The sequence below is a fragment of the Sceloporus undulatus genome, chromosome 1 (assembly GCF_019175285.1).
Source record: "Sceloporus undulatus isolate JIND9_A2432 ecotype Alabama chromosome 1, SceUnd_v1.1, whole genome shotgun sequence".
Classification (NCBI taxonomy): Eukaryota; Metazoa; Chordata; class Lepidosauria; order Squamata; family Phrynosomatidae; genus Sceloporus; species Sceloporus undulatus.
In genome coordinates, this window is record NC_056522.1 from 288,839,834 (window position 1) to 288,855,010 (window position 15,177).

At 39.6% G+C, this 15,177-nt stretch overlaps 1 protein-coding gene across 2 annotated transcripts in view; it reads left to right on the plus strand.

The window, feature by feature from the left end:
* The first annotated feature begins 320 nt into the window (after nt 1-320).
* SLC5A12 (solute carrier family 5 member 12) overlaps nt 321-15,177 on the plus strand; it is a 51,590-nt gene continuing 36,733 nt past the window's right edge. The window contains exons 1-2 of one of the 2 annotated variants that reach the window (XM_042446435.1): nt 321-880; nt 12,702-12,767. In XM_042446435.1, the coding sequence (XP_042302369.1) occupies nt 524-880; nt 12,702-12,767 (423 nt within the window). In that variant the 5' untranslated portion in view covers nt 321-523. The remainder of the gene's footprint in view (nt 881-12,701; nt 12,768-15,177) is intronic. The other variant, XM_042446434.1, reaches the window with a different exon arrangement.

A 15,177-nucleotide genomic window follows, 5' to 3' on the forward strand; every position in this document is an offset into this window, starting at 1 on the left:
GGTATTTTTTTTTTCCAGATAGGGAATCTGGTGTCCTAGGTGGTCACAAAATACCCTTGGTGGGTACATATGACCCTCAGCCTGCATTTTCCCCATACCAACTATAGAATGTAAGCTTTTAATTCAAGCCTATTTTATTCTGTAAAATGCAGACCATGTAATGAGTCAGTATGCTAAAGTAATGTTTAACCTTAAATGAAACTCTCATCAGATAAAAAGGGTGTGAACTTTTGCATCCCTCCTGCTTTCTGTCCTTATTTAGTTGACTTGGATATTTCTTGACAAGGCAGATAATTATTAGAGCTAGTTTCATTACTGCTGTCCAAAATAATTCCTGCAGCATAACTTTGGAATGAACTAAACTGAAGTTACTATTGTATCCTGGATTACATTTGTGATTTTGAATATTCAATTGATAAATCATGGAGAGGTAGCTGTTTTCTTGCTTTGGAGAATTATTTCAATTATTCTTAAACAAACAAAAGGACATTCCAGCTTGACCACTGATCTGCTGATCAGCACAATGACTAACTTCATCCCTCCAGATGTTAAAAATTTTGTCACCTGGGACTATCTTGTCTTTGCAGCCCTTTTTCTCATTTCTTCTGGAATAGGAGTCTTTTTTGCAGTTAAAGACAGGAAAAAAACAACTTCTGGGGACTTTTTAGTGGGTGGACGGCAGATGACTTGCGGACCAGTTGCCTTGTCCCTCACTGCTAGTTTCATGTCTGCAGTGACTGTATTGGGAACTCCAGCTGAGGTGTATCGCCATGGCTCTGCCTTTATTCTCTTCTTCATAGCATATACATTTGTCATTATTTTTACTTCAGAGCTTTTCCTACCTGTATTCTACAGGTCTGGAATCACAAGCACTTATGAGGTAAGGTTATTTTCATCTCTTTCTGTCTCTCTGTATGTATCTGACCATCCTCATATCGTGAAGTCCCATTGTACTTAGCCATCTTAAGACATTTTGGTGTTTATTTTATAGGCAAGGGAATGGAGTATGGGGAATAAGTCAGCTATATCCTCCATAAATGTACTATCTAGATATAAACAGAAATGTACTGTATGTGTAAATTAGAAAAGACAGTGAAGAGACATCTGCACTGGATAATCTCAAGTGTACTTTAAGTTCTGATGAAAATACTTTTAATTGATCTAAAGTATTAGAAATCTATTCTGATTTAATTTATTGTGTGTTATAAGAATCTACAAAGCAGCATGATGGAAGAATGAGCTTTGCTTACTGATTATCAAAGAAATGGCTATATTAGATTATCGCACACCACATCTATGCTGTGACAGAGGCGGATTCTAACTGTCACTGACAGATCTTATTGCACTGTCCCATGGCCAGGCAGTAAGCAGCCCTTATATAATCCAGGCTTCTCTGGCAGCTTTTCATGAATGGGAAAATCCCATTGATGAAAAGCTGTGAGAGAAACCCAGATTGGATATGAACTGCCTACTGTTTGGTCATGGGGCAGTGTGATAAGATCCATTGGTGATGGTTAAAATCTGCATTTATCCCAGGGTTCATATTTGGCATGGGATAATCTCTGTAGTCTCTGGCAACATAAAAAGGAGAAAGGAATGGAAGGGGGGAATGTAGCAATGCTTATAATTATTTTTTATTTTTACATGTGTTTTTGTGGATATAAATCCACTTCTTTGGAAGCAGAACAGAATGATAATAAATGCTCAGGTATAAGGCATATTCACCTAGCTGTTGAAGTGTGATGGAATGAAATAGGAGCCAGAATGATGCAAATCATGTCCCTTGGTCTATGTTTTCAAAGGGCTGCATAAGGTGATACAGGTCTTTCAGATCTTTACAGCGGTCAGTTAGTGCTGATGTGTGAAAGCAATAAATCTGCTTACCATGGATAAGTTTCTCTGGTTTCAAAATCTCCTCTGAGAAGATTCCTTTTGTTAACTCTTATATTAATATATGTTAATATATGTATTGCTAATGGATTGGAATTTGACTATAATTCCATTCATCTGTTTCCTTTTTTAGTCTTCCTTTGTAGTTTCCTTGTTCAAGGACCTCAACTTTTAAATCCCATACTGTAAGTCCAGGAAGGTTGAAATGTTCTGCAACTGGTTTTGGGGTATTGTCATTTTTAATATCAAATTTGTGTCCATTTATTTGCTTATGTAGAGTCTGTCCTGTTTGTCTAATGTAGAGTGTAAAGAGGTATTGCTAGCATAGGATGGCACATATCACATTGGAGGAGGAACAAATAAATATATTTCTGATGTTGTGCATAATGTTATTGACTCCTGTAATATTGCTGTCAGAGCAGATGTTGGGACAGAATTGGCATCAGCATTTGTGGCAGGTTGTTGTCCCTGTATTGCTGTCCATGTTATGTGTCCTGTTGTAAGTGAACAGCTGTTTAAAATTTGGAGACTGTCTTTAGGCCAATAAAGGCCTGTTCCTAAAGTTGTGAGAAGACTGTGTTGTTTTACATAACTTGCTGTAGCTTGCTGTTGGTGCATTTGAGTGCTCTCAAATGCGGCGGTAGATGATCACTGGAGATGTTCTGTCATTTTATGGTTTTGGCCTGTCATGTAGTAGATTGTTCCTGGGTATCAGTCTTGCTGTGTTGATTTATTTCTTCACTTCCTTAGGCAGAAATTGTAGCTTAGTGCTCTCTGAGGTTGTGATCCAACTCTATGATTCTATCAGAACTGTATTTGAAATGTGGTGAAATATACTATCCATTCAGTGCTGAATTAACATCTAGCTGTCCATCTGGTTAGCTTTTGTACGTAAAAGGTTGTTGCAGCATCTTGGTCTTTGTTTCAGTTAGCAAGATGTCTTGGTTAGTCACTATACTTAACAGAAAGGGTTGCCGGGTGCCCTTGATTTTAAGGGATGTTCTGTCTTTGGGGGTTGGAGAGCTTTTTCTTCTATAGTAACTGAATAAGATGCCAAATATATATATTTCCCCACATTTTGAGTATGGGCCCTTTATAAAGATGAAAATGTGTGCATCATGTAATGTATAAATGTGAACAATATTTTAATTTTAAAGAGAAATAAATAGCTAACCGAACGAAATACTTTCATTAGGTATTTAGGCACAACATCAACTTGCTAATAGCTACTTCTTTATTGTCAATCCTGTTATTCCTTATTGCTATTTTGAATACCTGGCAACAATATTAACAGGTGATGTGGAGGTGTAAATAATGACGAGAGGTTCATTTACACATAGCTGTAGTGTGTGTGTGTGTGTGTGTGTGTGTGTGTGTCCTTGTTCTCTCCCCCCCCCTCTTTTTCTGACCATTATCTGACATTTTTGTAATGAGCAAACCTTGGAATTTTTAATGCTGATAATAGACACTTTGTGATCTGAGTATTGTACAGAACTGAAGAGACTCCTGCTTAGAATAAATGAAGAAATGAATGGACACCGTAAGACCAAAACAAAAACAAACAAGCAAAAAAAGCCACCAAAGGGACAAGAGGGGTCACCAAAAGCAAGACAACTTTGTTTCATCCTAGGCTTGATTTCTACATCATGATTATGATCATGATCAGGAGATCATGGCTGTACTGAATAACAGACCTTTGGTGCTTCATCCATTTTGTACTAGCTTTTTGAAGATTGGGCCAGAGGGTGTAAAGCATACTTCCTCAGACTACTGACTCAGCCAGAGTTAGAGCTGAGTGTCACCACAGAGTAATTATCGAGAACACAGTGTATAACTTTTATGACCTGGATGTAAGCAAGACAAGTTGAAACTTTTTGGACCATGGATTTTTCCACAAAGTCGAGGTTGTGCTTTAATCATTTGATGTTGTGCCATTGGCCTGGGCCTGCCTTTGTAACAGGTACTCAGTTGAAATTAGCATGCAGTAAAAAATCTAATTATCTCACAAATGAAACCAGAAAAGTATATATAGCTATAAAGATAACATGTCTCATTTGGCAAGCTATATACAATTTGAGCTGAAGTATTTCATGAGGTGGAAAAGAGATGTCAAGTGACTTAAAAAAAATCTAAATAAAATCCATAGAAGATAGCAGGGTGGAATGCTCTTCTTTTATTCTTTTATGTCTGAGACATTGACATGACTACAAAGAAGCCAAGTTTAATAGAAGAAGGAAAAAGATACTTCTTAAATCTCTTTAGGAACATTGTTGTGGAGGTTAGAAGAGGTATTATTTTGGACTTTAAATAGCCATGCTGGCGAGAGGATTCCAGTTGCACTTTTGTTGGTTTCTAAAAAGAAACCTTGCTAAGTTATGCACTGCAGAGTATAGACGGCATAATTACTGAGATGGGAGCAAGCTAAGGACAAACAGGGAAAGAATACATATGGCCATTCAGATTGTGCAAACCAGGCCAACAGAAAGCCCAACAGTTTATCACAGGGCTGAGGCATACATACCTGGTTGCCGGCTGGCTAGTCAATAGCTCCATGGTACCTCAGCTCTGTGGTAAACTTGTGGATCCTACACAACATTTTTACATAATTGGAAGCAACCTTACATAGAAATGGTCAGAAATGTGGAAATCAGGGATGGAAAATAAGTGAGCGTGTCCTTTGGACTGTTTGCAGATGCCCACCTTTGATGTAGGAATATTTGTTAATTAAAGATAATTAAATTAAGTATTAAGTTAAAGAGAGCACTGTGGTGTACTGTAGGGTTGGGGAAAATGCAGTCAGGAGAATTCATGGGTGCCCCTGACTCTCCCCAAAGCCCCAAATCAGACCCAAAAGTTTTGTTTGGGTAGTTTTACCCAAAATTATTGAAATTACAAAATGTGGCTGTTTGTCCCCCAAACTAATCTAAGACCTCTGCACACCTTAAAACCCCCAAACCCCCAATCATCCAAAAATTTCACAAAAACAAAACTGAAAGTGACAATGCAGGTCATTCAGGTCATTGTATTTCATTGCTATACCACTGTGCTTTGAGAAGTGGAGGGGTAAAATTGCCCCACACCCTCTGCAATTATCCACAATTGGTATAATAGTTTGGGTGTTAGACAGATGCTTTTGAGATGCAACCTGAAGTCCTCATCTGGGATGATGTGGGAAGTTATTCTCTCATTCCTCCTCTCTCTGTGTGTCTCAGCCTAGCATACCTCACAGATAGAGGGACCTTGGAGCACCGTAAGCTTACTGAAAGAGATACATAGATCTGAAGAAGTAGACTCAAATCTAAGAAAGCTCATGCTACCAACCACTTTCTTTCAATTAGAAGCAAAGATGCTACAAGATCCCTTTGCATATTGATTTTCCAGACTAACACAGCTGTATCTTTGAATTATACCTCATGAGGTTATTATGAGGATAACGTGGGGAAAACAAGACATGAGCCATGTATATTAGCTTCAGTTCATTGAAGGAAGGCAAGACTATGTAAATCCATATCTGGTACACATTTTGGCATGCTGTGATTAAGAATTTTCTGAGACTCAGGCGCAGTACAAACTGCCAACAAGCCAACATTAGGGTTAGGGAGCACACACCATGTACACACTCCCTAACCATAATACATCATGGTGACATAACAACAGCGGCACCCTGTATACATGGGCACCACTATTGTTACGTAAGTGCTGCATGGCATTCGCACAGCGCCGCGCAGCACGTACATAACCAGTGCACCAGTGGCGCACTTGTTACACTGCCACTGTGGCATAAAAAGAACCCACTCAATTTGGTGGCTGCGGCTTCCCTCCAGTGGAAAAACTGCCATTGCCAGTCCAGACCTTCAAGAAGGTATATACCAGGCCAGAGTTGGTAATCTGATTTCCATCTTTTCTGAAGTTGCAGGCTATGGGTTCTTACTGTACTAAACAGAGGTCAACAGCAGATATTGACTATTTTCCTGATCCTCATGATATCCTGCAAGAACTTTGTAGCTGAAATATTTGCCTTGTTCTTGTGCAAAATTCTCTATGCCTCTGCAGACTAAAGTTGTGCCATGTTAGGAAATCAGGATATTCAAATGTCTGCACATGTTTGCTTGTAAATGCTGTCTGAACAGTCAAGACTGGGAAGAATAGAAGAAATATTTATTCTGTTCCATTTGTGATGTCAAAAGTTCATAACCAGTCTTGATTTGCAATCCTATGCTCACTGATTTGGTAATATGTGTCAAATTGAATCCAATGGGACATGGAAATGGACATGGACATGGACATGATGTTCTGTAAAGTTATTTATTTCTTTATTCCTGAAGCTTTATATAATTTCAAACTGGTATATAAGAATCATATATAAGATAAAACGATATATCAGTATAAAGCAATAACTAGTATATAGTATCCAAGTTCTCTATAAAATGCACCATAGATTGAATAATATCAATAGCAAAGTTACAAGCCAAAATAGATGTACAGTCAGCCCTCTGTAACCACAGATTCAACCACCCACAGCTTGGTTTTTATTGGTTTTAATACACACACACACACACACACACAAAATGTACTAATTTAATTGTACTATTTTATACTTGTTGTTTGCTGCCTTGCATCTCTATATTGTAAGAGAGGCTGGATATAATAAAATAAAATAATAAAATAATAAGTTATAAAAAGATACAGAAGATAGCTAAAAGTTCTGTGAGAACTTAGTCTATAAAGGAACATTTATAAGGCTATAAAAACAATGACAAAGATAAGCAAAATAAACTGTTAAACCATGTAGCTACTAAAGATTTTATATATTTTATCCATCTTGAATGGCACCTACTAAGAAAGATACTGTAGCCAGTCTGATTTGTAAATAAAGTCTTTTTGTTTGTTCAACAAGCAGTTGTCTGAAGTGGTTAAAGAAACATATTCAAAACACTACCAAGAGAGAGAAAATACATTTATTAGTTGGGAGGTATCAGAGAGCAGGTGTGTGGTTATCAATTAACAATTGGTGTCAAGCTGTTGGGATTTTAATAACCCAGAGGGCCAGGATCTAAAGAGAGTTATAGTGTGGGAGACACTAGGGGAGAGATCCAAGTTCAAGTGTCATGTCACAAATTGGGTGGCAAGCTGGTGGGATAGTAGGCATCACATGACATATTGGTGGTGGAGGTGGGATCAAAATAAAAAAATTATAAAAATAATATAAAAACTTTATTTATATACTGCCTTTCCAAAGTGATCAAAGCGGTTCACAACATCAAATATTCATTACAATACAGGGTAAAATACAGTACAAAGTAAAATAGCATCTTAAAAACATCATATCTAATCTTGATCGAGCATCTTGAAGTAACTTCTATGAAGAGGTAGTTTTCTCAGGAAGAGTCAGGAGGGTATGCTAAACGGAAGAGATGTGTTTTCAAAGATTTTTTGAAAACGTCCAAGGTGGAACTAAGGCGAATCTCTTCCGGAAGTTTATTCCAGTAATTTGGAGCAACCGCTGTGAAGGATCTTTGGTGAGTTGATTCAAGTCTCACCTTGGGGTACTCCAATATGTTCTTCCCCAAAGTTCTGAGGGTGCGAGGCGGATTGTGTAGGGAGAGGCATTCCCTCAAGTAACTCAGGCCCAAGCCATATAGGGCTTTATAGGTGATAACCAACACTTTGTATTGAGCCCGGAAGCTAATTGGCAGCCAGTGAAGAGATCTTAAAATGGGTGTTATATGGTCTGACCTTAAGGTTCCGGCGACCAATCTGGCTGCAGCATTTTGAATTAACTGAAGCTTCTGAACCTGGTACAAAGGTAGCCCCATGTAGAGCGCATTACAGAAATCTAAGCGAGAGGTTATCAGTGCATGTACTACTGTTTCAAGGTCCTTTCGGTCCAGACAGGGGCACAGTTGGCATATCAGCCAAAGCTGGTACCAAGCACTCCTGGCCATCACATCTACTTGAGATGATAACTGTAGAGATGAGTCCAGGAGTACTCCCAAACTGAGTAACCCCGTCCAGGACTGGATGGCAAATTTCCCTGTCTGGACTTGGGGAACCTATGATGAGTACTTCTGTTTTCTCTGGATTCAACTTGAGTTTGTTTTTCCTCATCCAGCCCATTACTGACTCCAGGCAGGCATCCAGAGGAGAGTTGCCATCCTTAGTCACTGTATCAGTCGGAGAGATAGATTGGAGTGTCATCAGCGTACTGATAACACCGAGCTCCATGGTTCCGGATGATCTCTCCCAGTGGCTTCATGTAAATGTTAAACAGCATGGGGGACAGAATGGCACCTTGAGCGATGCCAGATGTCAGCTCTCTTTTACGAGAACAACAGTCCCCCAGCCTCACCATCTGGAATCTTCCTGAGATGTAGGACCGGAGTCACTGGAGCGCAGTGCCACCGATACCTAACTCTTCCAGGTGTTCCAGAAGGATACCATGGTCAATGGTATCGAAGGCCGCTGAGATGTCCAAGAGCACCAACAGGGTCACATTTCCCCTGTCGATGCTCAGATGGAGATCATCGAGTAAGGCGACCATGGCAGTCTCCACTCCGTATCCCGCTGGAAGCCAGTTTGAAATGGGTCTAGATAATTGGTTTCATCCAAGACAACTTGGAGTTGGAAGGCTAAGGCCCTCTCAATCAAGTTGCCCAAGAATGGTAAAAGGGAGACCGGTCTATAGTTGCTCATCTGCAGGGGATCTAGGGAGGGTTTCTTCAAGAGTGGTTTCACTATAGCCTGTTTTAAGGCAGATGGAAATTTTCCCTCCCGAAGGGATGTATTAATTATGAGCTGTAATGAAGATGTTATTATATCCCCTCCCTGAGGGGTCAACCAAGATGGGCAAGGGTCGAGAGGACAGGTTGTCCTTCTCACACAGCCAAGGAGCTTGTCCACATCCTTGGTACTCACAAACTCAAAGCGATCCAGAATAACCTTGTTTCCAGAGTCACTGAACACCTCTTCTCGTGATTCTGTCAAAAGACCAGCGTCAAGATCAGCCCTTATCAGAGAGATTTTATTGGCAAAAAGTCATTGAAAGCGTCGCAGCAGGCTGTCGATGGTTCTAATAGAGGGTTCAGGATGACTGGCAGTTGTGTTAGTTCCTTAACCACCCTGAACAGCTCTGCTGGACGAGACTCTGCCGATGCAATCCGTGCAGCACAGAACGAATTCTTTGCTGCATCGATTGCCACTCCGTAGGGACGTAACATGTTCTCATTGTCAGATATGCTCTGATGTTTCTGCCAGTAGCGCTCTAGTCGTTGTGCTGCCCGCTTCATCTGGTGTAGATCTTTTGTATACCAGGGTCTTCTATTTAAAGCGGGCTGGCAAGGACGCTCGGGAGCGATGCTGTCTATTGCCCCGGTAAGATTCTTATTCCAATAATTAACCAGGGTTTCGAGAGAGTCGCCATCGTTCCCAAACATAGAACCCTATAGGGCTTCTTGGAACCTTTTGGGTTCCATCAGTCTTTGAGGGTGGACCATTCTAATAGGTCCTCCACCCCTGAGAGGTTTTTGGATTATGGCCTTCAGTCCTACCTCGACTAGAAAATGGTACGTCCATGATAAGGGGGAAATAACACTTACTTCCACCCACGGACACTCTCGGTCCGTACTGAAAACCACATCAAGTGTATTACCCGCACAATGTGTAGGACCCCGAACCAGTTGTGACAGGCCCATGGCTGTCATGGAATCCATGAACTGCTGAGCTGCACCCCGTAGCCTAACAGACTCCCTGGCCGAGCTGACACAGCTGGTCTCGGAGCTGGTGTTGGAGTCCCCCAGACTTCTTGTTCTGGGGGACCTCAACATCCCCTTCGAGGCTGGCTTATCGTTAGATCTGGACGGTAGACCAACAGAATCTTTATTTTTCACCGACCTATCATTGCACAGGAGCAAGGTAAGGGTGTGTGGTATGTTTGGGACGATCCTCGGTTCTATCTGGTTAACAGGATGACTGGAAGACGGGATAGGTATTAAGCGTCTTCCTCTCGATATTTTGTCCAGTGGGCTGCAATCTGAGAAAAGTAGCTGGGTAGGTGAGTCACGTTATGCATTTCATGGGGCTTTTTGTTAAAGACAAGGAATAATCAGAGGTGGTTTCCCTAGTTTGGTCCTCTGAAATATAGCCTAAAGCACCTGGCATTCATGGGTGGCATCCCATCCAAGTACTAAACAGGTCTATCTATGTATAGCTTCCAAGATCAGATGGGATCTGGTGCCTTAGGGTATTTGGATCTACCTATTTTATTACATTGTTGCATATAATGAGAATTGAACACCCACAGATTTTTTTGTATCCACAGGGAGTCTGGAACCAAACCCCACCAGATACCCACTGTATCTTGTACTGTAAATGCATGCAGAAGGATGATTTTATTCTACTTATTTTACTATGGTCTGTAGAACTATTCTGTTATTCCTCTCTAACTCAAAGTAAAGCAGGTACTTCTGAAACATGAACTGCTCAGTTCCAGTGTTCTTTGTGCCCAGGCTCACAGTTTATAAGTGGGAGTGACCCCTGTGGCTGATTGAGTATGATGTGTGGGGACTTAAAAGCACCCTGCATAGTAAAATAAGTGGAATAAAATCTCCCACCAAGGAAGGGAGGGGGCAGCCTGCTTTATAAGAAGGCTCCTTCTTCTCCACTCCAGTAGCTTTCTTTGTTGTGGCATTCCCACACCCCAGCATTACAGGTTTAGTTTACCCTGAGTAGGAATTTGTGAAGTAATTCAGAACTGGCATCTGGTAAATGTCTATTTAAACTATGCTGTATTGTGGGTGACATGTTGCAGCTGGTCACTGATGTGCTGTTTGGCCAGAACTGTCAAATTTGGTGAAGAGAGGGTGAGATTTGAGACCAGGTTGAAAGATTTAAGGCCAAGCTGATCTGGAGAGAACTTGCTGGTACAGTGGGCCCCCCACATTTGCAGCAATTAGGGGCTCAGGATCTCTGTGAAACTGAATAAACTGAAAATTAAAAAAAAACACAACATTTTTTAACCTGAGAGAACACCCCCCTATGGATCTCTAGATCTTCCAGAGCAACTCTGTGGTCAAAATCTGCCAGATGTTAACCATAGAATTGTGCTGGGGGACCTACAATTGCCTGGAGAAGTGTTCTCACTAGGAACCTCCAGGTCCTCCTGCACAGCTTCTGGCAGAAATTGACCACAGAGTTGCATTGGAGGGCCTAGAGATTCCTAGAGAGAATATATAAATCAAATCCTTGAATAATCAAATCCACAGAAGTCAAAACCACAAATGTGGAGGGCCGACTATTTTAATAGTGACATGTGTCTTGTTCTCCCTACTTTTCACTGTGAATTGTAATAGGTTCTATGAGAAGTGGCGAGCTAGTGAAGTGAAGGCTTGGATCCACAATAGAGGAAGTGTGTATTGTGTATAAAATCTAATATTCATAGGGTTCATGTTCCTGTTGAATAGATTGTAGGGGAAAGTGTATGTAAACAAATATAACACAATTGAAGTTTAATTGAAGATATTAAAAGTGATTAAAAGTGAAACAGTGATAATTTTGTAACCAGTGAAGTAAAATAACATTTTGCAACCACAAGCTTTAAGAAACAGCTACCAAGAGAAATAACATCATAAGCTCTTTGTGCAAGTAAAACACTATTTTTCTTTTTGTTCACAACAGATTGGTCTGAAGTGATTATTTAGTAACAACAACAGATACATGCTACCATGTATCTGAAAACATTTATTGATAGAGAGGGTAAAGTGTAAGGTTGAGTATGGTAGGACCCAGGGACAGATACGTAGTTTCTGAGGGAAGACAAGCCTTGAACTACTTTAGGGAAAACCGGTGAGGAATCCTGTGTAACCCAGGACACTGGGTCTCCACAGTGTAGAAGAGAGAATTTCAGCCAGTATTGATTGTCACACTAGATAAGAAGCAACACTGACTGAAATCTCCTCATCTAAACAATGATTAAAGGGCAGTCCAGTTTTCCTCCGGTAACCCTGTCAAGGCAGGTAGATTGCAGGAGATAATCCAGATCTCATAAGTGTTCAGGATGCCTAGACTAGCAGGAAAAATGGTATGCTGTTAATGATGATACCTGGTCAGTTAAATACAGTTGTAGTCCTTTATCAATTCCATGTATTCTTTCAGGTCTTCATGCCACAGTTGGCACAAATTATTAATTTACTTTCAAGTTGTTCAAATGCAAGGTGTTCATGTTGACCTACAAAACCACAAATAACTTGGGGACCAGGATATTTCAAAGACTGCCTCCTCCCATATGAGCCTGCCAGAAATTTGAGATCTCCAGAGGAGGCCCTGTTGTGTGTCTCAAGGTTGGTGGGTGCAAGGAACAAGTTTTTTTCCATAGTTGTGCCTCAACTATGAAGCACCTTATCCAAGGAAGCTTCCTCATCTCTTTTAAGCTCCTGGAGGATGGTCAAAACAGTGCTGTTCCACATGGCATTCAGTATCTGAAATTGCTGTTTAACTGTTTTAAAACCTGATTCTAAGATTGTTTTTAGTCTGCTTTTAGAAGTTTTTAAAATGATGTTTAATGTATTTTTCAAATGTTTTTATCTTTGTATTGATTTAATTGGTTTTTATCAGTTCATCACCTAAGATGCCCTTTTGGGCTAGGAGGTGGTACAAAAGTATGTCAAAAGAAATATAAATAATAAATAAATAATTGTCCTTAATAATATAAAAAATGCACTTTCTCAGTGATTACTGGGCCTACCTTTTGTTCAATCTAATCTATCATCCAGCATAATATAATGTTTTTAATTTACTCTCTTCATCCTTTCCTCTAGTATTTGGAGCTAAGGTTTAACAAACCTGTTCGCATTGCTGCAACACTGATTTACATAGTACAGACGGTAAGACATGCTCATTATTTATATGAGACAAATGTTCTTATGTTTAGAACAGATTGTAGGCCAGCAACCAAGTGGCTGTCCTGTATATGTTGAGAATTCTTTGGAAATATCATCTTCATTCTCTGCTATACTTGGCATATGTGATAGTGAATTTGGTTTATGTGCTCTCATAGGAGACATCAGGAACCTGGACTCTGGGCTAACATTTGAAAATGAATTTGTTTGATTTCAACATAACTAAATTTGATATCCCTGTAGACTATGGTCTTTCAAGATTTTATTATAACATTATTGATTTATTTAAGCATTTCCAACCTGCCCTGTATCAATCAATACAGTAACATAAAAATTAGACCTGTGCAACCAACTCAGGATTCCTGTTTCCTGAATGGAACTGGGCCAGTTAGGACTAATTTGGATCAGAGCATACCAGTGTGTCTCATTGGGTTCTGGAATGGATAGGTATGGTTCAAAGCAATTTGGACTGAGTCAAATATTTAGCTATCAAAAATAAGCAGTTTCCAGTATGACCATGTAAATGCTTCTTTAAAAAAAAAAACGTATTCCTCCATAGGATCACATCATGAAAATGCCAAGGTGATGTGAAGCAAAGAGGAAGAAGGGCAACTGAGTTTTTCTTATTTTGCTCACAGCTCTAACATATAATCCATAACAAGAATCTCAATTGCTGTTGTGCCTTCAGGTCATTTCTGACTTATTGCAACCCAAAGGCAATCCTATCATAGGGTTTTCCTGGCAAGATTTGTTAAGAGGGGTTTGCCTTTGCCTTCCTCTGAGACTGAATAAGTGTGACTTGCTCAAGGTCACCCAGTGGGATTGCATGGCTGAGCTGGGATTTGAATCCTGTTCTCCAGAGTCGTAGACCATTGCTCAAACTGCTACACCACACTGGCTCATAAGAATTTCAGTAGCAGTCTCCAGTCACAGAGCTTACAGGGAAAGACTCATTGAAATTATATAGTCAATGGTCTCTTGCATCTCTTCATTCATTTATTAGATGTAGCGCTTAACAGCACCATTGAAAGTCCTGTAGGAAATTTTTTGGTACCAGTTGATTGTTGTCGGAACTTGGTCTCTGAGTATTCATCTTTCCATTTCCCAGTGCTTCATTTTATTACACTGATAAGAAACCTTAATGTGCAAGTCTTGTTAATTTGCTAATTTCAGCAGTAATATTTGTTTGTGTGTGTATGTCTGGGTATGATAGCAATTCTACCCACCCTTCTATCATAATTGATCCTAGATGTTGTTAGGTATCTGATTTGCTTTCTGGTGTCATTCATTTTTTTTTAAAATCTCTATCTCTTTTCTGTTTTGCTATGTATAACTTTGCATTAATTCTGATCTACCAGCAAGCATTTTCATTTACAAAGCACATATATCATTATTATATTTCACATTTACTCATATTGTGAGTAACAAACAATAATATTTTATAGCCCATTTCACTCATATTGCTTGAGCAAGCAAATTGCTAAACTTTATTAGCATTATGCCTGCTTATTAGTTAAACTTATATGTTATTTATAGTTTTAACAATGATTATGACTACAACCATATCTGCACATTTAGTTTGACTTAATCAGGAGATATCTTGGCAGCAGTCATATGTATACCTGAGGTGCTTGTAAGACCAAACTGGGATAAGAGTCAAAAATTCTACTAGTAGAGGGAGAGAGTCTGTTCAGTGCTGTAAGACCTGTATTATTATTATTATTATTATTATTATTATTATTATTATTATTATTAAACTTTATTTCTAAAGTGCTGTAATTATACCTGTAGGGGCTCAGGATAGGGGTGAAGGATGCAAGTCAGCTTCTGCTGTCAGGAAGTCTCACTTTAAGCCAGAAAACCAGACAAGCAACAGTAGCAGCACTGTGATAGAGGCAGTTGCTAAGACTGAAGGCCTGTTACCATAGAAAATTCACTTCTAATTTTGAAAAACTGTGCAGATGCAGCCTGCAGGAGTTCAGGGTGTTGGGAAAAGGACTGGGTGTACCCCATGGACCCTCTCAGGAAGCCCACCTCTTTCTTTAGATTTTATGTACAAATCTCCCAGGAAATGTAGTAATACTCTGCTGGGATGGAAACAGCTAATTTCATTCATGCAAATGTTGCTGAATGCTATCAATATGAAATATTTAAAAAAATAAATAAAAATGTTTTAAGATTTATTCTGAGAGTAAGATTTATTTATTTTGTTCTGTCTCAGAATGGCAAGAGATATCACATGCTATTAAAAGAACATTCCACCTTCTTAGAATTTCATGGCAGAATTGGTTGCTGTTGCAATAACATCTGTTTCCTGGAAAGGAACCAAGAGCAATCTTCACAAATCATATATATCACAGATTGCCAACGCAGAATGAGGACTATGTTCTTGCTT